General features: G+C 42.0%; 2 protein-coding genes across 4 annotated transcripts in view; both read left to right on the top strand.

Moving 5' to 3' along the window:
• UBE2E2 (ubiquitin conjugating enzyme E2 E2) overlaps positions 1–25,879 on the top strand; it is a 349,451-nt gene that overhangs the window by 11,805 nt on the left and 311,767 nt on the right. For all 3 annotated transcript variants that reach the window (XM_075547168.1, XM_075547167.1, XM_075547166.1), the window contains exon 3: positions 2,105–2,155. In XM_075547168.1, coding sequence (XP_075403283.1) covers positions 2,105–2,155 — 51 coding nt within the window. The remainder of the gene's footprint in view (positions 1–2,104; positions 2,156–25,879) is intronic.
• LOC142447247 (cytochrome c oxidase subunit 5A, mitochondrial-like) lies at positions 20,938–21,509 on the top strand. The gene has a single exon (XM_075548949.1). It carries the CDS (start codon positions 20,962–20,964, stop codon positions 21,409–21,411), a length of 450 nt encoding a protein of 149 aa, XP_075405064.1. The 5' UTR covers positions 20,938–20,961; the 3' UTR covers positions 21,412–21,509.

Here is a 25,879-nt window from a genome sequence, read left to right as displayed (position 1 = left end):
GCTCTTAACCTGTACTTGCACTATGAATGAGAACTGTTCCTATTCTGACTCACCTGCATTTTCTACTTAACAGACAAAGGAATAGGTCTGGTTTGTAACCTGGAGACTGTATTGTGCTAATTTAAAATCGGGTCATCTATGTGAAGTCAAATGTTCACCTTTAAAACAAAGATGAGAAGGTGAAGGAGCAGGGAAACTAGAGTACTGGAAATTGAACAACCAAAATGAAAATGAGTATGTTCATGCATTGAAAAGAATGTACATCTATTTATGTGTTAAGTATTAACGTAGCAGACAAGCTTTGGGCCTCTACTCAAGTACTCCCTTAACCCGGCATTCTGTGATGCTCACCTTCCCTGACACAATCGCTGAAGACAAAATGGGTGCATAAGCAAATATGGTGAAGAAAGTTGATGGTGCCTGGCTATCAAAAGATACAGCACCTGAGCCTTAAGGCTTGAAGGTAAACAAGAGGCCATCTAGCTGAGAAGCAACAAAGTCCACATGGAAGAATCACACCAGCTCATGTGATCATACTGTGTTGATGGGATCAAGTATCAGGCATCAAGGACCCAGAACAAAAAATTATATCGATGTGAATGAGGGAGAGTGTGGAGTGGAGACCCAAAACCCATCTGTAGACAATTGGACATCCCCTTACAGAAGGGTCGCTGGGAGGAGATGAGCAGTTGGAGCAATACAACACCGATGAAACATAACTTTCCTCTAGTTCTTTAATGCTACCCACCCTCACTATCATGACTCCAATTCTACCTACAAATCTGGGCATGTACAGGGGTACAGATAAGAGCTGGAAACACAGGGACTCCAGGACTGATAAACCCCTCAGGACCAATAATGAGAGTAGTGATACCAGGAAGGTAAGGAGAAGGTGGGAAGAGAAAGGGGGAACAGATCACAGTGATCTACATATAGCTCCACCCTGGGTGATGGGCAACAGAAAAGTGGGTGAAGGGAGACATTGGTCAGGGTAAGACCTGAAAAAAATTATAAATTATAAAATAATAATAATTTATAAACTATAGGGAGGGAGGGAAAAATGAGCCAATACCAAGGGCTCAAGTAGAAAGACAATGTTTTGAAATTGATGATGGCAACGAATGTACAAATGTGCTTGATACAATGTATGTATGTATGGATTGCGATATGAGCTATATGAGCCTCCAATAAAATGATTAAAATAATAATTTATAAATTATCAAGGGTTCGTGAGGGGAGGGAGTGGGGGGTGCGGAAATGAGCTGATACCAAGGGCTCAAATAGAAAGACAATGTTTTGAAAATGATGATGGCAAACAAAAAAATAGTGATGGCAACATGTACAGATGAGTTTGACAGATGGATATATGTATGGATTGTGATAAGAGCTGTAAGAGCCCCCAATACACTGATTAAAAAAATGCAATCAGTGAAACTGAACAGTTTGTATGGAAATTGTTGAAGGGATGCTTAACTTGTTATGTAAGCTTACACTGAAAACCTTAAAATAGCTAAAAGAATACAGAATGAAATGCGAGTAGCTGTTTTTAAAAATACTTTAGTTAACTATCATCCATGTACTATCACAATAATTACCAGACGGCAATAATTTTTTTAAGGGAAAGCAGATCTTTTGTTAATATCTTATTCCCATGACTTAAAGACCTCTTACACTCCTGGCTCATGGGTTGGATGAGATGGTGATGTTCCTTTCTTCACCAACTGATGGGGTCATCCAGGATGCTCGGATTCAACTTAGTGTAGCCACCTTCCAGTACAAATCCATTGTGAGAATTTTCCTTAGTGAGGCAAAAGTTTTTGGTTTAAATGAGACGTTTTGATTAGCGACTTATCTTTAATGAAGTTATAATGTAAGTCACAGGGTTGTCTCCATCCGCTACATGCACTGGTGTGTCCAAGCTCTTCCTCAACTCTCAGCAGAAACTGGTGCTTTGCTTCAGTGTATGATGTGTTGTGCCGTGTTCGTGTTTCCATTCAAAAGCATGCCAAAGGGAAGCATAGTCTAACATCTGAATGCAGTTAGTTGATGTTGAATGTGAAGACAACTCATCCTAATAGCACTTCTCTTTGTCTCTGTTTTAAAGAATTCAGAAGGAGCTTGCAGAAATTACGTTGGACCCTCCTCCCAACTGTAGGTAAGTACTTATGGTTTCATATTTGCTTGTATTTTTTTTTGCCGAAGGTGCATATGAAGTGTCGGCCTGATAGACCAAAAGTTATTGGCGATTGTTGTTGTAGTCTGATTAATTAGTAAAAGCATCATTGTGGTTTGGACGTAAATGATTGTGAAAGACTAGGTTTTGTTGTCTCTGTGCAGAAATAGAAAATTCGGCCAGTATGTTTGCAGGGATAGGGTGGAGTTGCCAAAAATAGAGTAATGTAATAACAGTATGATAATGGAATTACAGGGTAACAAATGCAGTTTTCTTCTAGTGGAAGAAGTATTAGGAGTTGATGTGATTTCTTTAATGATAGCATGGCAGTGTTTAAAATATCTGTTATTTGATAATTATTCAATTGTTTCTTGTTGGAAATTGATTTTTTAAAGTACAGGGTTACTAAACAATTTCTTCATGGCTCACATGATTTCTTGTGGTCAACAGTTGTGACTAACTATGAAGTATGATTTGAGACAGTGTTGTTAGGTTTGAATCACTGTTCTTCATGACTTAAGTATCCTCAATTTTCTGGTCAATGTTTACCGATTGGAAATAATTAGTGGTGGTCCTCCTCATCTCGTGAGTCCCTGTCTTTAACCTCCTACTGATACTCTACCTTGTGCAGTAGCAGGAGAATGGCTGCCTGACGTTTGAAGACCTTTATTTCTGTTAGCGTTTGAGGTCAGCCTTTGAGCTGGGCAGTTTAACTGAAGATATTTCCGGCAGGTGAACTGAATTGAATGCAGGTGAAATTTGTTTAGTATGGTTTCTGGTTTTACTGATCTTTCCTTGATATGAAAGCCAAGGTTGCAACTAGAGGTATTAACAAAAGTGAAAATACTGTAGAACAGCGATTTTAACACAGTGGAACTTTGAAGAACATGAAGTCACCGGGCTTGCCCATTTTCCTGAGTGTCTTGTAAGTTTTCCACCATTGACAGTCTTACCACTTTGCTATCATGCAGTTTAGTGAAGGTCTAGGTACATGTTCCTTAACGTCTCTGGACAACCTCTGACCACATACATGTCCTTTAGCACATGCTTTTTCTTTAAGGGAAAGCAATCTTTTGTTGATTATGTTATCCTATGACTTTTAAAGACCTCTTGCACTCCTGGGTCATGGGTGGGATGTAGGCATGTGAGGCGGAGGACGTAGGTCTGCGTCCGTGCACTGAGGCTCTGTCCAGCAGGCAGGTGGGCTGAGGCACTCTGCTCCCTCCACACTTGCCGCTGCTCCTGTTCCCCTCCCCACCATCACCCTCTCAGCTGTCGCTGCCAGTGTCCCTCCTTCCTGCCGTCAGCGTCTTCTGCAACTGTAGTCGCAGTGACAGCAGCTCCCATGAGGTTGTAGCACGGTGTGTACACAATGCCCAAATCACATATCAGCCAGTTTCACAGAACGTACTAGGGATGTTAGAGTTTCCCATTTCTGACAGCTTTCTGCCTTATGCAGGTTCCAGCTGTTCCAGGTTTTACTGTGTTGGCTAGTTGACCACTTTTTTGTGTGTAGGAAAACTCTAACAAGGGTTATATTAATGGTGAATTTAATATGCTTCCATACCTGGGGGCCTTCAAAACGTTCAAGCACAAATTCTGTCTTTTCATTCCAATTTCCCAAGAGCGTTCATGATGCTCCCTTATATACACTTGTGATAGTAGCAATGCTCACAGAATAGTTCACTTACGTAGAACAAGTACTTCTTAGCTAGGTAAAACTCGAAGGGTGAGCCTTTTTTTTCTCTCTTTTTCTTCACTCTTCAGACTCTCTTATGTCACAACTGTTTAAAATGTTAGACCCTTGTTTGGCTCTGGTGGCCAGTTCACTTAAAGTTTGCATTGTGGAAAAACTCCAGTTAGAATTTAAAATCTCTTGTTTCTTTTTTTTTTCTTCTTTTACATTTTATTAGGGACTCCAACAACTCTTACCACAATCCATACATATACATACATCAATTGTACAAAGCACACCCATACATTCCCTGCCCCAATCATTCTCAAGGCATTTGCTCTTCGCCTAAGCCCATTGCATCAGGTCCTCTTTTTTTTCCCCCCCTCCCTCCCTTTTCCCCCCTCCCTCATATGCCCTTGGTAATTTATACATCGTTGTTTTGTCATATCTTGCCCTATTCGGGGTCTCCCTTCCCCCCTTCTCTGCTGTCCCTCTCCCAGGGAAGAGGTCACATGTGGCTCCTTGTAATCAGTTCCCCCTTTCCAACCCACTCACCCTCCACTCTCCCAGCATCGTCCCTCACGCCCTTGGTCCTGAAGGTATCATCCACCCTGGATTCCCTGTACCTCCAGCCCTCATATGCACCAGTGTACAGCCTCTGTCCTATCCAGCCCTGCAAGGTAGAATTCGGATCATGGTAGTTGGGGGGAGGAAGCATCCAGGATCCGGGGGAAAGCTGTGTTCTTCATCGATACTACCTCACACCCTAATTAACCCATCTCCTCTCCTAAGCCCCTCTATGAGGGGATCTCTTGTTTCTTAATAATATTCGCTTAGTGGGCTGAATTTTTTTTAAAGTTAACTATCACTTAGATTATTTTTACAACCATTTTACAAACTGCATTGGTAAATATGTGAACTTCATCTACACACTGCTAACATTTTTTGACAACAGATTACTGGCAAAATTTGTTTCTTTTCATGCACTTGCTTAATTTAAGGTTCATTTATTTTAATAAACTAATTTTTATAGGGCCTTTAGTTTGATAGAACATGCAGAAAGTTCTGAGTTCGCGTATGCCCCCCAGCCCTCTGTGTTTGCCCTGTTATGAAGATCTTGTATGCCTGTGGTATGTTTGGTACCGTTGATAAATCAATATTGATACAGTATTATTAGCAGAAATCTATAGTTTACATAAGGGGTCACAATTTGTATTGTACAGCCCTATGGGTTTTGGCAGGTGCCATTGCAGTTTCATGGAGAATTGTTTCACTGCCTGAAAAATGCCCCGTGAGCCTCCTCTTCATCCTTCTGCCATCCTCCTGACCCTGGGCGACCGCTGCTCTTCATTGTCTCTGTGGTGTGTCTTTTCTAGCGTGTCATACCATATACCTGGAGTCAGGCAGTATGTTGTTTTTCCAGATAGGCTGGTTTTGCTTACAAGTATGCGTTTGAATTCCCCTTCTGTCTCTGAGATTCCTGAAAACACCTTTCATTTACTGCTTCGTAACACTCTCACCTCTTAGCGAATATCGTCGCTGCGTCCAGTTTTTAAGGAAGCTGCTATAAGTTTTTGTGTGGACTTACATTTCCTCTCATCTTATTAATTTTAATTCCATTGGTAAATATTAATTCCATTGATAAATGGAATTCACATATAGTACTGCGTGATGGTAGACTGTCGCAGCTTTCCTATCAGGTTTTTTGTTTTCTCATATATTAGCGGGTCTAATTTAGCCTTTGAGCACGTTATCCAGAGGGACCAGTCCTGGAGAAGGACGTCGTGCTTGACAAAGCGGAGGGCAGAGGAAAAGAGGAAGGCTCTCGATGAGGTGGACTGACAGAGTGGCTGCGACCTCGGTCTTGAACAGAGCAAGTGTGAGGCTGGCGCAGGTCTGGGCAGTGTTTCCTTCTGTCGCACCTAACGTTCACTGAGTCAGAACCAACTCAAGGACACCTCACAACAATTTAGCCTGGACTTAATACAGGTAATTATTTAACATGGATTAAGCCAATATTATAATTAACTGTGCATGAGAAGCTAATAAGCAGAGGAAAGAAATTATGTAATGGTTAATATTTAAATATTACTTAAGTAACCATAAGCCCTAGCCAAACTCACTTCATCAAGTTGAATTCAATTCCTGGTGACCCTGGAATACAGAGTAGACCGTAAATCTGTGGGGGCAGACAGCCTCATCGTTCTCCTGAAGAGCTCCTGGTGAGTTTGAACTGATGGCTTTGGAGTGAGTGGCCCAGTGCTTTACCCAGAGTGTCACCAATGCAAACCAAACTCACTGCCACCGAGTGGATTCTGACTCAGTGCCTGCCTCCTTGGAATAGAGTAGACCAGCCCCTTTGCGGTTTGGGAGCAGACAGCCTATCATTCTCCCTCAAGTCACGGGAGCAGACAGCCTTATCTTCTGCCGTCTGAGCAACTGGTGCTTTCAGCTGCTGACCTTGAACTTCATTGCATGGTCCACGGGCCAAACAGGGCTCCCAGCACCACCACCGCCCGGGGGCTCTTGTAACCACAACTCTATTGAAAGTAGAAAAGTTAAACTGTTGTGATATTTGGAGGATTACTTTTTTTTTTGAGCCTTTGTTACCAGCTCATATGCAAGTTCTCTATAGAGTAAAATGTCTAGAATATTTTTCAGATCTAAATAATAAATCCCTTAGACAGTTTCAGGAAAGGGACCACTTAGAATAATTTGCTTCCTCGTGGGAATTTGCAAGGAAATTCACTTAGGAGGATTTGATAGCTAATAAGTTTACTTTAGGAGCAAGGGCTATACCGTGCAATGGCTTTGACGGTTTTTATTGATCCCCAAATGGTTGCTTGGCTGAGGTCAGGTCGAGAAAGAACACATGCGTAGATGTGGTGGTCCCTTTCACAGGCTGGGCTGTGCCGTGGCTGGTGGAAAAGTGGTTCCTGTCACATGCGCTAAGTGCCCGTGGTACTTACTGTAGCTGTGAGGTGGAGTGCCATGCTCTTTGGATTGTTTGTGGTTTGTAGTCCGTGTAACCATCTATATTTCAATGGGAATGTGGTTGCTATCTTCAGAACTTAGAGCGTATATTTAGTTGGACACAAAGGGACAGAGCTTTTGTAGTTGTTTTTTTTTTTGAGTTGTCTGCTGTCTTTATGTGTGGCCTAATTAGTGTAATGTAACTAGAAACAAATCCTGAAGTTATCTGCCTAATAAGAGGTGTCAAGAGCCCCTTGTCTTAACACACCAAAAACCCACTGCCCGCGAGTCGATTCCTGCTGGATCTGCCCTTGTGGGTTCCCGAGACTGCAATTGTTTATGGGAGTAGAAAGTCACTTCTTCCACACAGAGGCTGGTGGATTGGAACTGCTGACCTTGTGGTTAGTAGCCCTACATGTCACCTACATTCCCAGGGCTCCTTCATAAGGCGCATCCGATTTTGGGAGAAATCATTCCTTTGTTAGCCCTTTTGGTGTATTACCTCTTCCAGCATAAAACCCTCTCCAAATCCTGTCTTTTGCTTCTAGGCTAATTGTTGGTCTGCTGTTACAGATCAAGGTTAGGTATGGGGCAACACCTGTGCCCTTACCTACTTAGGCAATTAAAGAGTAGGGTGATTTTATCTCTTGTCTGGGGAGGGAGCGTTGCATCGCAATAGCGTGGCTTATGCATATTTTCTGGAAACGTAACAGACCAGTGCAGCCCAGTTCTGTGAGTGTGTTAAGGCAGAAACAGGAGTCTTTGAATTTAGGTGTATCAACAACTTGGGATCCTGTTGGAGGAGCTAGCATGTACTTTCAGGTGTCTGCATGTCAGTAGACGTGGGCAATATAAATGATGCGATTCTTCTGGATGTTTTTCTAAGCCATTTCTGAAGGAAATTGGTTTATTATAAAAGCCCCCTCCCCCTCCTTGGGCTCATGGAGACCCAATGGGATGGAGTGGGGTTGCCCCATAGGGTTCCTAGGCTGTGACCTTTATGGAGGAGGCGGCCTCATCTTGCTCCTGGGGAGCAGTTAGTGGGTTCCAAGTGCTGACCTTTTGATTAACAGGTGTGATCTTTAACCACTAAACGTCCAGCACCTCTATTTGTTTACCGTATTGCTGTTCCTAGGTGCTGGCACGTCTGTTCTGAGTAATAGACCCTATGCACAACAGGATGAAACTGCCTGGTCCTGCCCCATCCTTAGAGGTGTTAGGTTGGTCTTCCTTGTTGCACCAACTGTGTCAATCCCATCTCATTGGGGAATGGTCCTTTTATCATCATCATCATCATCATCATCATCATCATCATGTTTTGCTGCCTCTGCTTTACCAACCAGGATGCCCTTCTCCAGGGACTCTCGTGACAGCATGTCCAAAGTACAGGAAACATAGTCTTGCCATCCACGCTTCCAAGCAGCATTCTGGCTGTACTTATTCCAAGACTGATTTGTTCATTATTCTTGTTTACTATTGTAATGTTTGCTTCTCCCTTCATGTTTTATTTTTAAAAAATCTTTATATGGGGGGCTCTTACAGCTCTTAGAACCATCTGTACAACAGTTGTATCAAGGACACTGGTACATATATTGCCATCATCTTTTTCAAAACATTTTCTTTCTACTAGAGCCCTTGGTATCATCTCCTCTTTTTTTGCTCCCTCCCCTACCTCCCACCCTCGTGACTCTTGATAAATGATTATTTTTTTTCATATCTCACACTGACTGCAGTCTCCTTCCACTCACGTTTCTGTTGTTCATCCCCCTGGGGTGGGAGTGGTGGTGGTGGTGGTGATACGTTGATCATTGCAATTGGTTCTCCCTTCCACCTCTCCCTTCGTGTTTTAAACACATTTAAAAATTATTTTGAAAGAGCATCCAGAGGGTACTTTGATTTCATTGTTGAAGAATTCTTTCATATTGGAAACATGTACTTGTGCATCTTTGAATTTTCTTTTCCTTTGTTATCTTCAACTGTGGTAAAATGCTTCATGGTGCAGATTCATCAGTGAAGCTGAGTTAAACCCATCACCTGTGTTGTTCCCAGGCATTTTTTTTAACACTTTGCACAGTACGAGAAAGAAATGTTTAAAAAGAATCAAGAAGTTTATTGATAGATCTAAGGAAAACAATAGCTCTTCATGAAAGCATAGAAAGTTGTGCATTATCTAGACAAGAATGGGTACATGCTTAGAGTACATCTTACAAGTAACTGATTATCTTTTAAATGGGTCTCAACTCTCTGTTGGATAACATAATAGCTCTGTGATACTTACAAAAGCTATCTCCTGAGGCCTCGGCAGAATTCCCAAGTTCTCATACTACCGCTGAGTTCGATGTGCTGGGTTATTGACTAGAATTGTCCACTACTTCAATGACCAGTCTGTTGGCTTAGCTAGCTGGAATGGTTCCAATGTGTGTGACAGAAAGAGCAGTGTGTATACAAACACCACATGGCATGACTTGGGGCACACCTAATGGCCAGAAACACAGATCTGAAATCTGTAACTGGGAATAGGAGAAAATATTTTTAGGTGCACTGGTGGAATAGAAGATTCCATGTTGGACTGCTAACTACAAGACCAGCAGTTCAAAACCACTAGCAGCTCTTTGGGAGAAAAATGAGGCCATCTACTGCGGAAAGATTTACAGCCATGGAAAACCACAGGGACAGTTTTACTGTTGATGGCAGTGAGTGGCTAGTAGGCCAAAAAATGTCCAAATGTAAACTAATTTTTGTGTCATCCAAAGGATAATTATTTGTTGCTAAGTTCACTTTCTATTATGATCTGATCAAGCCCAAGTTTATATTAGCTTTATGAGCTTGAGAATAACAGAAACTTTGCTGCTTTTATTTATTTATTTTCCACGTAGAGATTCTGACCTGTAAAGGAGGACAAACCGAAAAGAAAAAACATGTGTCGAGTTGATTCCAACTCATAGCAACTAACCCTCTAGGACAGGGGCAAAGGGGTTATATACGCGAAATGGTTTTTCATCACACCCGAAAGCAAGCAGCATTTCCTCCACCCTTCCTCCTAAGTCCTACCAACCTCTTACCCACTCTCTGTCTCCATAGATTTCTTATGACTGGAATCACACTGTCTGCTGTCTTCCACATCACATCCTATTTAAAGGTTCATCCATGCTGTACATTGTAACAATACTTTATACCTTTTAATTGCTGAATAATACACCATTGCATAAGACTTGAAACCCTTATTGAGGAAGATCAAGGACCACAGGCTTTAGTCTGGATTATAACTAAGTGTAAAGAAATCCGAAGTCCTCACAACTGGGCCAGCAGACGGATAGACGGAGGAAAGATTGAAGTTGTCAGGGATTTCATTTTGTTTGGATCCAGAGTCAGGGCTCATGGCAATACTAGATTTTCTCTTGATAAACAGAGTTGTTTCCACTTTTGGCGATTCAGAAATATTGGGTGAACATACTTTTTTCCTCTCTTGGGAGATAAAACTGGGTCATAAAATGCTAACTATATCTAACCTTTTGAGGAACTGCTAGACTGGTCTCCAAAATGGCTACTTCAGTTTCTCGTTACTTTAGCTGCTGCGTGGAAGCCCATGGCCCATTTTCTTCCCCCTTCAGCCCAAGAAAGGAGCTGGGCGCTGGCTGCAGCGTGCAACCACTAGCTGGGGGAGCAGCCGCACACCCCACAGAGCAGTTCTTCTCTGCCCTGTCGCGTCGCTGAGTGGAACTGACGTAGTGACACGGAAGTATTTAAAAAAATCAAGATGTATCTTGTCAAGGTGGGGGAGAGAGGAGACAAAGAGGAGTTGATACCAAGGGCTCAAGTAGAAAGAAAATGTTTTGGAAATGATGGTAACATGTGTACAAATGTGCTTAATACAATTGTACTTAGTACATTGTTATACGAGCTATAAGAGGCCCCAATACAATGATTTATATTTTAAAAAAAGGTGTATGTTGTCCTCAGATGGGAGTCAGAATTGAGTGGGATTGGTTTGGTTAGTAATTAGCAGAGCCAAAGTAACTGCACTGGTGTAGGAGTTCCACTCTGGTGTTGCTTATTCTCTTACCAGCACTTTCTCTTTGATGTCCGTCTCTTCATTTTGCACTTTCATATAACAGAAATCTTTGTAAGCCACCTCAGAGACTTTGGAGCAAGGCAGGTTATTAGCAAAGATACTGTATGAATAACTGAAAGCGGATGGAAATGGCATTCGTTTGCAGAATGCTGGCCTGCCTCAGATGAGGAGCCCTTAACACGATCAAATTTAAATACACAATAAGGGCCAGTGTTAGTGAATGGACTTGATTATTCAAATCCACCTCTCTATTTTCGGTTCGCTCCTGTGAGTTTCTCACAGCATTGCTACTGGTGGTTTAACCCAGGCATTGAAAGCCCCAAGACTCTTAGGCTGGAGAGGTGTGCCAGGTGGCTGGAACAGCTGCAGCCTTTGGGGGGTAATAGCTGCAGGTTGAGAAGCGGCAGCAGCGGGCTGATCGGGACAGCGCCCCAGAAAGCACGCTCCTTCTTGCCTCACACTCAGCGTCTCAGGCTCGTTTAGGTTCTTTCTGAACTTCTATGACGTTTAAGATGAGCTCTTTTCATTACTGTCAAGAATCCACGTACATACATTCATACAGGTTCCGGTTTCTTTCTGCCTTTGTCTTGAAGCTGTTTTCACCTGAGATAAACCAACGTAGGGCCTTAGCGAGCTGGCTGCCTGGTATTTCAAGTGGAGATTTGGGTTATTTGTTTGTTGTCATGTCCTTTCACTTCAGAACTACACTTGGGAAATATATATATATATCCCACTTCTCACTCAAATCATCAGGAAAATGCCTTGTTTTCTCATTTCACAAGGTTGTTGGGTCTTCCCCCTCCCCGTTTCTACCTTTAACTGTAGCTTCTAAAGTGCTTATTTGCTGGTAAAGGAAAACGTTGAATGCTAAAGTGAGCTAAGTGCCCATTGCTTTTGGTCGTGTGGTATTTCCTTTCTGTCTGCTGCTTTAAGAGTAGGGCAAGACTGGGGGGGGGGGAGAATGATAAAAACAAGTGAAATGATTACACTGGAGGAATGCCTTTCTAGCAGCAACAGGACACTTTATTACTTAACTTTAGTTTGCCCACTGCTAACAGATTGAATTGTGTCCCCAAACCTATAAATCTTAACCTTTCTGGGTGTGATCACAGTCCCATCTGGGGCGTGGGTTATCTTGGTCCCATTAATAAGGCACAGCCTGGTTAGCGGAGGGTGTGCCGTGGGTCAGTCTCTTTTGAGATGGGAGATTAACCAAGCCAGTGGGCGAGCAGAGGTGGGGAGGATGGAGGATTGACATGAACCCACGTGGAGATTTCTGTGAAACCTGCAAACCGCTGAAGAGATGAGCACTGTCCCCAGAGCTCCCAGAGAAAGCCTGCCCTAGACCAGCGGTTCTCCACCTGTGGGTCGCGACCCCTGGGGGGTGTCGAATGACCCCTTCAAAGCGGCTGCCCGATTCCTAACAGTAGCACAATGACAGTGATGAAGTAGCAACAAGAATGATGCTATGGTTGGGGTCACCAACATGAGGAACCTGTATTTAAGGGTCGCAGCATTAGGAAGGTTGAGAACCACTGCCTACACGCTCTTGAATTCAGACTTCAGGCTTCCTAAATAGTTAGACAATGAATCTGATAGAGCCCCTCATTTCTTTCAGCAGTGCTAGGTAATGAAGACCCCCTCCCCTTTGTAACTGGTGATTATTTCAGATTTGTGATAGAAGCAGTGCACTTGGAATTGCCGTCGTCATCTCGAACCTGTATGGCTGTAATTCCCAAAGCTCTTTTATCTTTCAAGATGTCAGAAAATGATTCTTTGGCGTACCTACCGCATTTTCTTGCTGTGATTACTCCATTCATTACTTTAAATATTCCTTTTAGCAACCAGGCATCGTTGCAAATGACAAAAACTCTTGTTAGTATATTTTGGGAACCTTGCAGATTTTTATTTTAAAATGTACATCGTCAAGGTTTGGCTTCTTGACTAAGCCTTAGATAAATGTACATTTATAACTGTCAAACAGAATGTCTGTCTTAGGTGGTGGCTGCCTGAGTCAGTGCTGACTCGGTGATCTTACAGGACAGTCGACCTGCTCCAGGGATTCTGAGAGGGCTGGAGTCCTTAAGGAAACAGACGGCCACATCTCTCTGACTCGGAGTGACGAGTGGGTTTGAACCACTGACCTTTTGGTTAGTGGCCCAGGGCATAATCACTGTGCTGTAAGAGCTCCTCTTTTGATTCTTTTAGGGGTGCTTTTAAAGGTATAGCCAAATCCTGAGTGATGTAGAAACAGCCTAATAATCTAAATCATGTAATAGTGTCAGATAGTCATAAACTAAAGTCCAAATTATATTCCAGTACACATTAGAGTACACATTGGAATACATTACTTTACCCAGTTATGTAAACGAGACCTAGTAATAATTTTAAATGTCCAAAAGGCAATGCAGCACTCATACCACAGCCTAGCTGTCTTCCTTCGTGTCTGTTGGTCATTCCACTTAGAACCCATTCTTCCCTACTCTTTTTCAACACTCCAGCTACTTAGCTGGCTTTATTCAGCCAGGCGGGATTTTAATTTTCAAATTTTAGCTTTAACTTGATGTTTGCCTATGAATGTGTCAATACAATGAATTATGGCAGGATTAACTTTTTTTTTGAATGACTAGTGTTTTAAATAGTACAGGCAGCTTCAAAAAGTTTGTGGAATAATACCATTATCTTTAAGCCTTGGTTTTTTCCAGGAACTTTTTGAACCTCATTTAAATGCTGAATGTCTTGCCAGCTTATCTCATTTAATCTTCATGATTAGCTCTGGGTTATATACTAAGTTTGGATAGTATTTTACAGATGAGAAGATAGGCGAATGGAAGTGAAGTAATTTGACCGAGAAATGTGGCCAGTCGTTGGCTGAGGTAGAATTTCAACCCTGGCGTTTCTAACTTTAGAACCCCAAGTGTTCTGAGACTTTACTGTGCAATTTTACATTTGCAGGATAAATTCACGTGAACCAATCTACAACTCTCTCCCAGACGAGTTTCTCTATTACGCAGGTGTTCTGTATTGGGCTTGTCCGATGTGGTGACCTCTAGCTGTTGAGTGCTTTTGGTACTTGAGATGTAGTTAATCCAGCTGAGGAGGAGACTCTTCATGAATAAATTTAAATAGCCAGATGTGGCTACGTGACTTCTTTATTGGATAGCACAGATCTGGACAGATGACTTCTTGAGGTTAAATCAACACTTGTCTTTAAATTTCAAGTGAGATTAATGTGTCAGGTCAATTTAACTTTATTTGATGGCCCTTCTGGTCCTAACCGTACCTATATATTTATCTCATTACCACCCTTTCTCTACCACCATCTTCTAAGGTACATATTTTTATATCTTAGTATCAAACATAGTGCCTTACATGTGGGTGGCCACCTAATAAAGTACTAAGGCCCTTGCAAATAAGTCATTTAAAGTATTATTTGTTTAAACACTTACACTTAATTTCTTAGGAAAATGTCAAGGATATTGCCAATCACTGTTGTTGCCCAGAAGCATACAGAATGTTCAAGCTGGAGAGCTTCTGGTCTCTGGTCCCAGAGAGGAAGTGGGACTTTCCCACTGCCAGCCAATTTAAGGGCAAAGCTAAGGTTAGTATTTGTAAAATAACAAAAGCAAAGTGGGGGATTCTCCAGTTGAAAGGAACTGGAGTAATTCTGTCTGGAGAAGTGAGACTTCGTGAGAGCTGTGTTGACCTGTTCTCAGAGCCACATGATGGCAGAGAGATTACACTTGTCCTGTATGATTTTAGGCAGTGGAACCAGCACTGCTGGTTACAAGGAGACCATTTTCTGCTTAGTGGATAGGCTGTATCTTCAGTCAAAGCTGTCTGGAGAAATAATGGGCACTCTCAGGAGGTAAGGAATGCCCCACCTCTGGAGGAATTCAACACGAATCTGTTTACTTAGTATAGAGTCATTTCAATCGCAGAGTAGAATGGGTATCTCAGCTGCTGGATCCCAGACAAATGAAGTATATTTGTACCAGTTTCTATCTTCCCACCCATGGATTGTGGCTTCCCTCTGTTTGTCTCTCTTACCTGTTGGGGTCCTTGGTATGCAGTATATATAGTTTACTGGTCTGGCTCATTAAATAATAATTTATTATTTTATCAAAATTGGCCAGTGGAGGTTTAAATTTATAGGAGAAGGACATATGAAAAACTTAAGGAAATAAAAGTGGTGTGGGTTTAGGGACATATATTAGTATCCATCATTTTGATAGCTCCTTAATTATTACATGTTTTCATACACACTCTTACCTGACATAATCAAGAAACAAATGATCTTGTTAAATGTGTGCATAAATTGAATTTGTTATGTAATGTAAATCTTGTGAATCTTCATTTCATCAGTACAGACAGCTTTCATTTTATTAAGCTATTAAAATGCTGCTTAGAACCCTGATCCATTTGCTTCTGGGAAAAGAATACAGCCTTAGAAATTATACATTATGCATTAAGAACTAGTGAAGAAAATTTATGGTTTATTTGGGATATAATTTCTCTCCTGACATACATGTTCCTTGAGACACAGCATTTTAGGATTAAAAGATAAAACAACTCTTTTCAGTAGTGACTTAACAACATTAAGAAAAAGTGATGTAACAATGGAAGTATTTTGATATCAAGAAAAGCACTGAAAGAAAGGAAAAGAAACAAAAAAAGAATCCAGCATCGACCAATGGCTACCACGGGTGGAGGGGGAAGGCGTTGACTTTGTGTTGAAGGTGCTAGAATGATTTGGGAAAGGATGTCAATCCTGGTTGCATAACAGTACAAGCAGTGGCACTGAAATACACACGGAGAAGGTGTGGAATTGGTCTGTTGTGTATATTTTTGCTACAGTTTAAAAAATAATTACATTCATACTGAGTACAACAAAGAGTGTGGTAATGACTGTAGAACTCTTCTTGTCGTGATTGGACTATTGAATTTTATATGTGGAAGAAGGGCCAATACAATTAAATTTTTTAAAAAGGAAAAAGGATAGTATTTAATGATTTCAAATGCCAGAATGCACTTGAAAAATTGATCACTACTTTTAATACACATATGTGGGCCTCCTCTTCCATCTATGATCCTGAATCGAATCTCTCGAGAGATTATTTTAAAACTTAAAAGAATATGCGATTGCTCATCTATGAGACAGTGACTCATGTCTATAGGCAAGCGCACAATTTGTTGGCCTCATGGACCCGAGCACAGCAGACTGTGCCCTGGGACAAGTGGTGATGGAAAGTCCACGCCGCAAGTCCGGCCACGGCTGCTCGGTGCTTGAAGCAGTTGCCATTTTGCTGTCAGCCTCCCGTCAGGAGCGGTGGAAATCTGGCCTGTGTGGATTCCCAGTGACCAGGCAGTAAGTAAGGTCTGAGGCTGCCTGGTCTAGAATCAGAGCAAGGAGAAGTGTAGGGGCCCCCTGAACTCAAGGAGCAGGACTGCTTTTAATTGTTGATTTTAAGAGAACTTTCTGCAAGAACTGCCATTTTGTCCAGCTTTCTTAAGCCACGCTCTTGTGATCACTTCAGTCGTTGCCTTGGAACAGCCTGATCCGTAACCGCAGTAAGCAGTGCTCTGGTCCTGTTTTGCAAACAACTCGTATTTGAGCTGAACTACCGGGACAAAGTTACCTTTTAAGAGGGGCAGACGAGGGAATTAACTTTATTACTCTTCTGTTGTTTCAGGGGAATTTGAGGAATGCACATAATGGAATTTTTTGTCTTTTGGACTATTAGTGCATTGTAACAGACTGCATAGCGCTCTGAAACTAGAAGGCACTTCAGGGGCTATCCAAGTGGCTTCGACAGTGTGCAAGAGGCTGGCTGTAATGCCGCAGTACCAAAAGTGCCTTGTTTTAAACTTCACGTTGTCTCAAGGTACAAGGAACCCTAGCGAGAGCACTAGAAAGAGCCTCTGAGCACTGTGGGGTCAGGCTGACTTCATCTTGGTTGTCTGCATTAATGGGGAACGGAAATGGACAGTTCATTACCTACTCTCAGATAAAAAAGGACTTAAAACCCTGCATGGTATTCCGGTTATTTTATAATGGAGAGAATATTTTAAATACTAAATTCTGGCTTTAACTAGAGGATCAGATAGGTAAATAATAGATGTCATAAGGCTTTTAATAGTTACAAAAATTATTACACCGTAGTTGCTTGCTGTTATTTCTTGCTCCCTCCTCTACTTGTTGATGGGCCAGACATATCCAGCTTTCGAGTTGTAAAAGGCCATTTAACACTTCTCACTTACCAGGCCTGTGGGCTGGTAGTCCTGGGCTCGGAGAACTAGGAGTTACGTATACATGGTTTCTGATGTTATCATTCTCTATGCTTGAAATACTCTTATTTTTACACTGAGTGCTTGCGGTTAGGAGTGGGGCCTGTCTAATCCATGTGGCTTTGTCATCAACCACTTGGGGGCTCCTGACTGCAGAGCTTGGAAATGGTAGGTTTTTGCTGGAGCAGATTTTTCAGTCTTGAATGTGGAGAGTAGTGAGGGATGACTGTTTAATTGGACACGTAATAGCAGTGCACCATTGACGTTCATCTCCTCCATGGTCATCCCATCCGGAGGGCGGGAGCGCCTTGGGATCCAGCAGGGGAGTGCTGAGTAACCTCCAAAGGGTTTTAGTAAGCACACTTTTCTAGGATTACACCAAAAATTGAAACCAAATCCACTACTCTGAAGTCGATGCCAGCTCAGAACAGCCCTATAGGGCATAGAACTGTAAATCTATGGGAACAGAAGCCTCATCTTTTTCCCACAGAGCATCTTCTAGTGGACTTAAACCACTGTGCCCTTGCGGTTAGTGATTAACCAAAGGTACCAGTGAGGTCCCTAAGAGATTAGGTAGGCTTCCATGGACATTTATGTGCTTCTAACATTGGAGATTTTAAAAGGAAGGGGTCTACTGCCAGGCTGATCCTTAGGGCGGCAGGTAGGTGTAATCTCTTTCTAAGTGATTGTTAGAATTAGGCTTAAATTAGGGTAAAGTAGGATGGAGCAGAAATGTGTTTCTAAGAAGCAAGAATTTTATTACAGGAATAGCAGTAGCCTCCATGTATGACAAAGCAGCTGCACAGTGATAAATAGGGAGCCATGTGTAAGTCCAGATCGGGAACTAGCGAAATAAAACCACATCCTTGAATATGAAGGTGTAAGGTTCTGATGGATTCAGAAGATAACTACCGTCAGTCCTAACCACATGCTACTGTCTTAAAGTTGGTCATTTGCATTCACCCAGAAGCAGCTTGAAAGTAAGTCCTATACAGATCTGCTGCCCAAAGCTCACAACCGCTCAGACCCCAATGGAGCACAGTTCTCCTCTGCAGCCCGGGCGCCGTGAGCTGGAATTGTCTCCATAGAACTTGGTACTTTCCTCTTCGATTAACTAAATTTTAATATAAGCTGAGCAATGCCTGTTTTCAAATTAATATCCATTTAACATTAAACAAATATTTTCTGAGGGCCTATTTTGCGCTCAGCTGTGCTGGATACTGGGGGTGCAGTGATGAACAAGACATGTGATCTCCAGCTCATGCAGTGTATATTTCAGCTGCGAAGACAGTATGGGGATTATTACATTTATTTTTTTAAAAGCCATTGGAGGGGGGGTGAACGTAAACAGCTGTAGTAACTGCTATGAAGAAAATAAATCAGGAATGATTGAGGATAACATAGCAGGCTGTGTGTGCTGAGACTTTAAAGCAGAAACGTGCTTCTGGTGTTCGGGCTGGAAGCAGTCGTGTGGCTGGATTGCACAGGTGTGGGAGGTGGGCCAGGGAAGCTGGAGCACAAAAATGTGGTTGGAGCCAAATCAGGCAGAATTGGACCTTGACCTTAAAGGTCCCTCTGGCTTCGGGAGTGGAGTATTACTAGAGTGGAGGCTGATAATCATCTAGGTGGGAGAGGATAGAATTCTGGGTCAGGAGGATGGCAGATGGAGAGAGGAGAGCAATCTGAGGTATGTATTTTTGAAGAAGTGGCACCTTGCTGGTGGATAGATGGGAGAGTGGGGCTGTGCAGTATTTAGAGGAAAGGAGAAATCAGAGGTGAGGTTAGAGTTGGTTAGGGAAATGGAGGCCATGCTGAGATGGAAAGGTCAACGGAGGAGCAGTGGCCGGGGCACTGTACGGAGGAGAGCTCTGTGGTGGATATGTGTGTTGGCGTATGTCTGTGAGACATCCACATGGAGGTGCCAAGCAGGCAGTTGGATACAAGCCAGATCCCAAGGAAGAGCTGAGAATATCAATTTGAAGTTGTCCTTGTAAAGATATTTAAATCCACGGGAATTGATGGATTCATCCATAGAAAGCATGTAAAAAGTGGAGGGGACTCAAGACCACCCTCTCTGAACCATTATCATTTAGGGGTAGGGGAGGAGAGTTCTCCATCCGGTGGGTACCAGGAGAGAGGGTTTTGTTTCAAGAGTGAACCTGCGCTGCTTGGTGAGGGGATCTGAAATTCATCATGCATAAAATTCTCAAGTGACTAAACCGTGGACTAAGATTGTGGTCACACTCCTGACCAGGAAACTGCTACATGGTTAAAGATGATCGAATTGTATTGAGAGTCAAAGAGAAATGAAGATTATATGTATTTGTCCATCTAGACTATAATTGGGCTCATGAGGGAAGGCTTTTGCCTTTGGGAAGCAGGCCCCCTCTGTCTGAGTGCTGCCCAGTTAAGCCCAGGGGCTAACAATTAAATTGTTCTTTGGTATTTCGCAAGTTCGTCTATATCTGCCTCCCACCTCTAAGAACACACAAGTAAATGCGATCACCATTCTGCCATGGAGAAAGAGCTGCCAGGAATGTTCCCTCCGGAGCACAGCGAAGGCTTTCTGTGCTTGTGGGGAGCCCCGAGTCTGTTACTGCACCGCCTGTCATGCGAAGAAGCCTGAGAAGAGTAGCCGGAAGCGAAGATCTTTTCTGACACAAGTACACAAGCATCGCCCTCTGTCCATGTCTTCCACCTGGGCTTCCATATGACTTTTCTCCATCCACAGTTATCTCGAGCCCTGAGCACACATAGAGCTGCATGGTTTGAGTTAGAGGGGTACTCGTTGTTTCTTCTGGAGAGAGAGCCTCTGTTACACAAACTGAACCTCTTAGCCTAGTAATGTCACCTCTTTGGGCTTCAGTGTCATCATCTGGAAAAGCTGGCTTGTGTGAGCATTCCGAGCTAACACATGTTTAGCACTTGGGGTAGTGTCTCGCACCTATTGTCACGCTCAGTAATGGATACAGTTGATGCTGTTATTCTTTCTAAGGCCTTCACACACCAATACACACCTACCTTTATTCTTTTGGGAGACAGTCAAGGTTTCGTTTACTCATGAATAGGATACATTGCATGAAGTAGACAGGCAAGGAGTGTTTCACAGCTTTACTCAGACAGAACTTTTGAATTTTCCTCTAAAAGCTAAGCATACACTTAAGTCTTGCTACATTAGATTCTTGACTGTCAGTGATAAAGGTTTACCATTTGACCTCTGTGGAATTGTCATCAGCTGGGGTATTATTAGTCAAAGAAATATGGTTAGAAAATTAATTAGGAGGTTGCATTGAATATTTTATCACTAATCTAGCTCATTGGTTTTTCAAAATTCTTTAATATGGACTGGGTTTATTGAAGGTGCATATTTTTATCTTCAGATTGTAATTTTAAGCCCACCCCCCTAACCTCAAGTGGCCCTCAACAAGTTCATGGAAAAATGAAATGAAAAGATAATGGAATTTTTTCCACAAACTTTTTGAAGCTCCCATATGTAATAGTTACAGTCAGTATCAGGCAGTGTGTTTCATTCTCATATGTTTTATACATTCTACTACCATTTAAGAGTTTAGGAGAATAATTATTTTTAGAAAGGACAAGCTCTTATGTAAGCTAAAAAAATTCATTATAATGCCATTATAAATAGGCCTTCATGCATTTCTAAATTATTTCTTTATGATGTATGGTTCAGTTTAACTTTAAGCTCTCTGAAAAGTTTCTAAGGAAAACATTTTTTAAAACTGCTTTTAGAGCTTTCGCCAGCGTGCCGCCATCGCAGTCATGCTGGGCGCTGCTCTCCAACGCTGCGCTGCCGCGGCCGCCCGGGCCGGCCCTCGAGGCTTTCGGCACGCCGTCCAGGCCCCCGGCCCCGCCGCCGCTGTCCAGTCACTTCGCTGCTACTCCCATGGGTCTCACGAGACAGATGAGGAGTTTGATGCTCGCTGGGTGACATACTTTAACAAGCCGAATATCGATGCCTGGGAATTGCGCAAAGGGATGAACACACTGGTTGGTTATGATCTGGTCCCAAAGCCCAAAATCATCGATGCTGCTTTGGGAGCGTGCAGACAGCTCAACGATTTTGCTAGTGCTGTTCGCATCCTAGAGGTCGTTAAGGACAAAGCAGGACCTCATAAGGAAATCTACCCCTATGTCATCCAGGAACTTAGACCAACTTTAAACAAACTGGGAATCTCCACTCCAGAGGAACTGGGCCTTGATAAAGTGTAAACGCCCACAGGTGGGCTTCCCAAGGATTTATTGGTATTGCTACTTGCTTGTCAACAGTCACCTGGAAATACTGAAAATAACATAATTACCTTTTTGAACCCTTTTCCTTTATTGAGTACCAAACCATGTAAGAATAACTTGTGTCTTAATAAAAGGGAAACGAGTTTCAACTGAAAAACAAAAACAAAAACAACTGCTTTTAAAGATTGGAGATCATTTTTTGTGTGTGTTTCCCAATGTAGTGTGCCTTTGCTGGTGACATGGCACAGTGCTGGTAGTTGAAGTTCGGGGGTGAGTGAGCCCGTTCACTCGTGAGTGCTGAGGGCTGTGTAGACATGAATGAAGTAAGTGTAAGATGGGCTCTTGATTTCAGGAGCTTATCATCTTAATTGTGGGGAGAAAGGACTGATCTATATGAAATAACTTGAAAAACTATATATAAGGTATTATTGACATAGCGAGTGTGGGGTAGGAGTAAGTAAGACATTTAGTGTTCATATTGACCCCCGTCTCAGTAGAGTCCATCAGCATCTCGGAGTTCAACTTCATTATTTTCCATGGAAGCCCTTGTACAAGTCTCACATTTCTACCACTTCTATAACAATATTTTCCTAACATCATCAGATGCCATTTTCTTATTGTTTCATTGAACTTACATGTAAATAAGGTTCATAAGATTAATATTAGTCTATTAAATATCTTTTAATCTGTAAATGCCTACTTTCTATTGCTTTACACATCAGTTGTTGAAATCAAGCCATTTGTGCTTTATATAAAAGTTTTAAAAATTGGTATTATATAGATAATATTTCTTAATATCTATTGGACTTTCTTCCTCTCAGAATATATGGACACAGGTCAACTTTGGATTGTTAGCAGATGCATAGAGTCTCCATAGATATTAATTTTTATAGCTATCACAAAACATTTGCCATTTCAACCATTGTTATGGTCATTCAATGACATTAATTACATTCACTGGGTTGTACAACCATCACCACTGTCAGTTTAACGGACACTCCGTGTCCCTTCTGCAGTAACTTCCCATTTCCTCTTTCACCCTCCCCGGGAACCACCAAAACATTTAGTCTTGGCGAATTTGCCTAGTCTAGACATTTCTTGTAAGTGGGACCATACAGATTTACCCTTGTGTGTAAGACATATTTCACTTAGCATAATGTTTGTGTGTTGTAGTTTATATCTGAAATTTATTTCTCTTTATGGCCGGGTGATATTCTATTGTATGTATTGAGCACACCTTGTTTATTCATTGCTCTGTTAATGGGCACGTAGGTTGTTATTATCTTTAAGCTATTGGACTAGTATTACAGTGAAGCATTGTATGAACATTCCGGCTTTCAACTCCTTTACACACACACACACACACACACACACACACACACACGGGTACAAAAGGGTAGAGCTGCTGAGTCATGTAGAGTAATCCTATGTTTCACTTTTTGAAGAACCGCCAAACTATTTTGCACCGTAGCCAATCCCATTTTACATCCCCACCAGCAGCCATACAGAGTCCAGTTTCTCTGCATTCTTACCCACACTTGTTATCTTCCTTTTTCCTTTTTTTAATCCCCAAATGTAGACAGTCTTAGAAACTCACAGGGGCAGTTCTACCCTGCCCTACAGGGTCACTATGAGTTGGCATTATTCAATGGCAGTGAGTTTGGTTTTCAGGTTTTGGATGTGAATTGGGGACATTGTTGACAGTGGTAAGGTTCTTGTTTTCCAGGCCAGAAACCAGGATTCAGTTTCTGGCTAGTGCATTTTATACACCACCACGCCCATCTCATCGGTAGCTTTTGTGCTAAAAATGGGCTACAGCAAAGGCCGGGGTATCTACTTCTGAAAATCCACCCAAACCAAAAAACCAGACTCACCGCCATTGAGTAGATTCTGACTCACAATGATGCTATAGGACAGCAGGACTGCTGCACCGGCACGTTTCTGAGACTGTCACTCTTTAGGGGACTAGAAAGCCTCATCTTTTGCCCCCTGACAGTTCGGAGCAGGCCAGCGTACTGTCCCACTAGGCTTCCTGAAAATCAGCCGTGAAAATGGTCCCATTGACAAGCCATCACAGGGATTGTGCAGGAGTGTGGGGGGCAGTTATTTCTGTTGTGCTCTGGGTCACCCTGAGTAAGGTAGGGGAACTAACGTGATGCATTATTGTCCTCTGGTTCCAGTTTTGAATTTACATTTTTCACTAATACTAATGATGTAGGGCAACTTTTCAGGTGCCAGGTGTGTATCTTCTTTGGAGAAACCGGTTTTGGAGTTCTTTGCCCACTGAGACTGTTTAATATGTTAATTTTGATTTTTAAAAATCTTTCTATTATGGAAAATTATAAGCATATTCAAAATGAGGCCGTATAATTGTGTTGTCTTAATTAATATTCTCTAATTAACCTCCTCAGTTCTAATATCTAATTGCAATAGCTACACAGAAACTCCGGGATAGAATTCTTGGTTAAAGGGTTTATTAAGGAAGTTAACAAGTTGTAATGTGAGTGAGAAATGCTTGTTACATGTTACAAAGTTCAGGTCCCAGATGCCCAAAGGGGCTTGCCACTCTGCTGTAGACATTCTGCTCTAGCCCCCTGTACCTGCCAATCTATCTCCCCGAATTAAGTGCCCAGAGTCCCCCTCCTCCAATATGCCTCAGCCTGGAAGGCACCATGCTTCACCTTCCCTGGGCCAGCAAGCCCAACTTCTCCAAATAAGCACCCAGGGCAGCCCACTCACAAGTCAACCCCCGGCACAAAAACACCCATCTTTTAACTTGCTCCGAGGGTGGGGAGTCCATCATTCTGGTCCATGCTGCGGCTCCTCTGATGGCGTAGCTGCCATCTGCATCCAGGAGGTTCATGGTGTGTGATCCAGCCCTGCCTCTTGCTAGTAATGAGTCCTTCCTCCCTTGCCCCCCCCTCCTGCTTCTTAGTGCTCCCCTCCTGAATCTTGCTAGTGATGAAGACACCCAGCCCCTGCTCCCACCCCTTCTACTCCGTCACCCCCCAACACCCGCCCTGCCTCTTACAGGGCTCATTTTATGCACAGGAGGATGGCATTCCAAGGAATCCTGTTTGCATTTACTCACAGGTATCCATCCAAATCATTATCTTCTCCACCTTTTTCCAGACCTATGCAGGGAAAGGTCATTGAGTGGGAGTTAGAGACTTTGCCTAGAAGAGCAACTTTAAATAATTCACTGCCCTGCACTACACTCATTGTCCAGCCTCAATAATTTTTCATTCATGGCTCATCTTATTTGTATCTGGATATATTATTTATATTATTTCAAAGCAAATCCAAGTCGTACTTTAACTTTAAAATATTTAATTATATGGTCGAATAAATATATGTGGAATTTAATATATAGATGGATGGACAGATGGATTTTTACAGGTGGAACATATTCATGCAAAAACAAAATTATTACTGGCATGCTCATTTTCCCTTCTCTAAGTCTGAAGGTTTTTAAAGTTTTCTTTTTTATATAATTTACTATCATTCTCTGTTACTATTCTCTGCTGTAGAATAGTCTGTTACATAGAGCTTTGTTCTTCAGGCTGGATTTGATTAATAACATCTTTGTATTGTCCTGTGTAGTCCTGAGCACTGCACAAGACCAAGATGTGCATCAGAACAGAAAGGTTATTTGCTGAGTTTATGGGAACGTATTTGAGGTTTTTTGTGCAATCAGCTTTGCTTCCCAAGAATACAAATGTCACAGGGATGCCAGCTTTCACCACTGTACTAGGAATTTAAGATTAATGCGAGCATTTTAATCTATTGTGGATAGGGAGCATCATATTGAAAAGTGAAGAATTCTTTCTGTTGACATATTTAGTGACAAACCACCAAGTCCAAACTTCATGTAACTTTTATTTATTTATTTTAATTAATTTTTTGTTGTAACTTTTAATACCTTTTTACTGGACAATAATTAGCACTGAATAGAAATATAAAGAGGAGGAAATAACTGTTGAAATTTGAAAACAAGAAAATGTAAAGAAAACCTTCAGAGAACACTGTTCCACGTTGTTTGAGTTTTGGGGAGAGTACATTTTTTTACCTGTAGTTTTGTGAACACCTTAGTATTAACAATCATTTCATTATTTGTTGTGGTGCTTACTATGTATCAGGTTCCTTGTCTTATCTCCTGTGCTCCTAGCAGTCCCAGAAAGGCAGACATTCTGTTTCCTTTTGTGGAATTAGCTTAGTTTCTGAACCTTAGTTCTCTCATCTCAGACCTGAGCCCTTCATCCATTCCAACTACTACACTGAACTTGTTCCTTATTTTTTTGTATTGTATTTAATATCCTGAACTTCTTTTAAAGAGCTACATGTATATGTTTATATATATTTAAAGAGATGATTTTGTTTACCATTTAAAGTTAAGAGTAGTAATAAAGAATAATAAAGTCAGTAAAATGGTATTCTTCTGTGAGTC

This window comes from Tenrec ecaudatus, chromosome 4 (genome assembly GCF_050624435.1).
Source record: "Tenrec ecaudatus isolate mTenEca1 chromosome 4, mTenEca1.hap1, whole genome shotgun sequence".
Classification (NCBI taxonomy): Eukaryota; Metazoa; Chordata; class Mammalia; order Afrosoricida; family Tenrecidae; genus Tenrec; species Tenrec ecaudatus.
Note: the sequence above shows the minus strand (reverse complement) of the source record. Positions and strands in the feature narration are given on the sequence as shown.

Coding starts and splice junctions, on each gene's coding strand:
- LOC142447247 (XM_075548949.1), top strand. CDS start 20,962: ATGCTGGGCGCTGCTCTCCAACGCTGCGCTGCCGCGGCCGCCCGGGCC.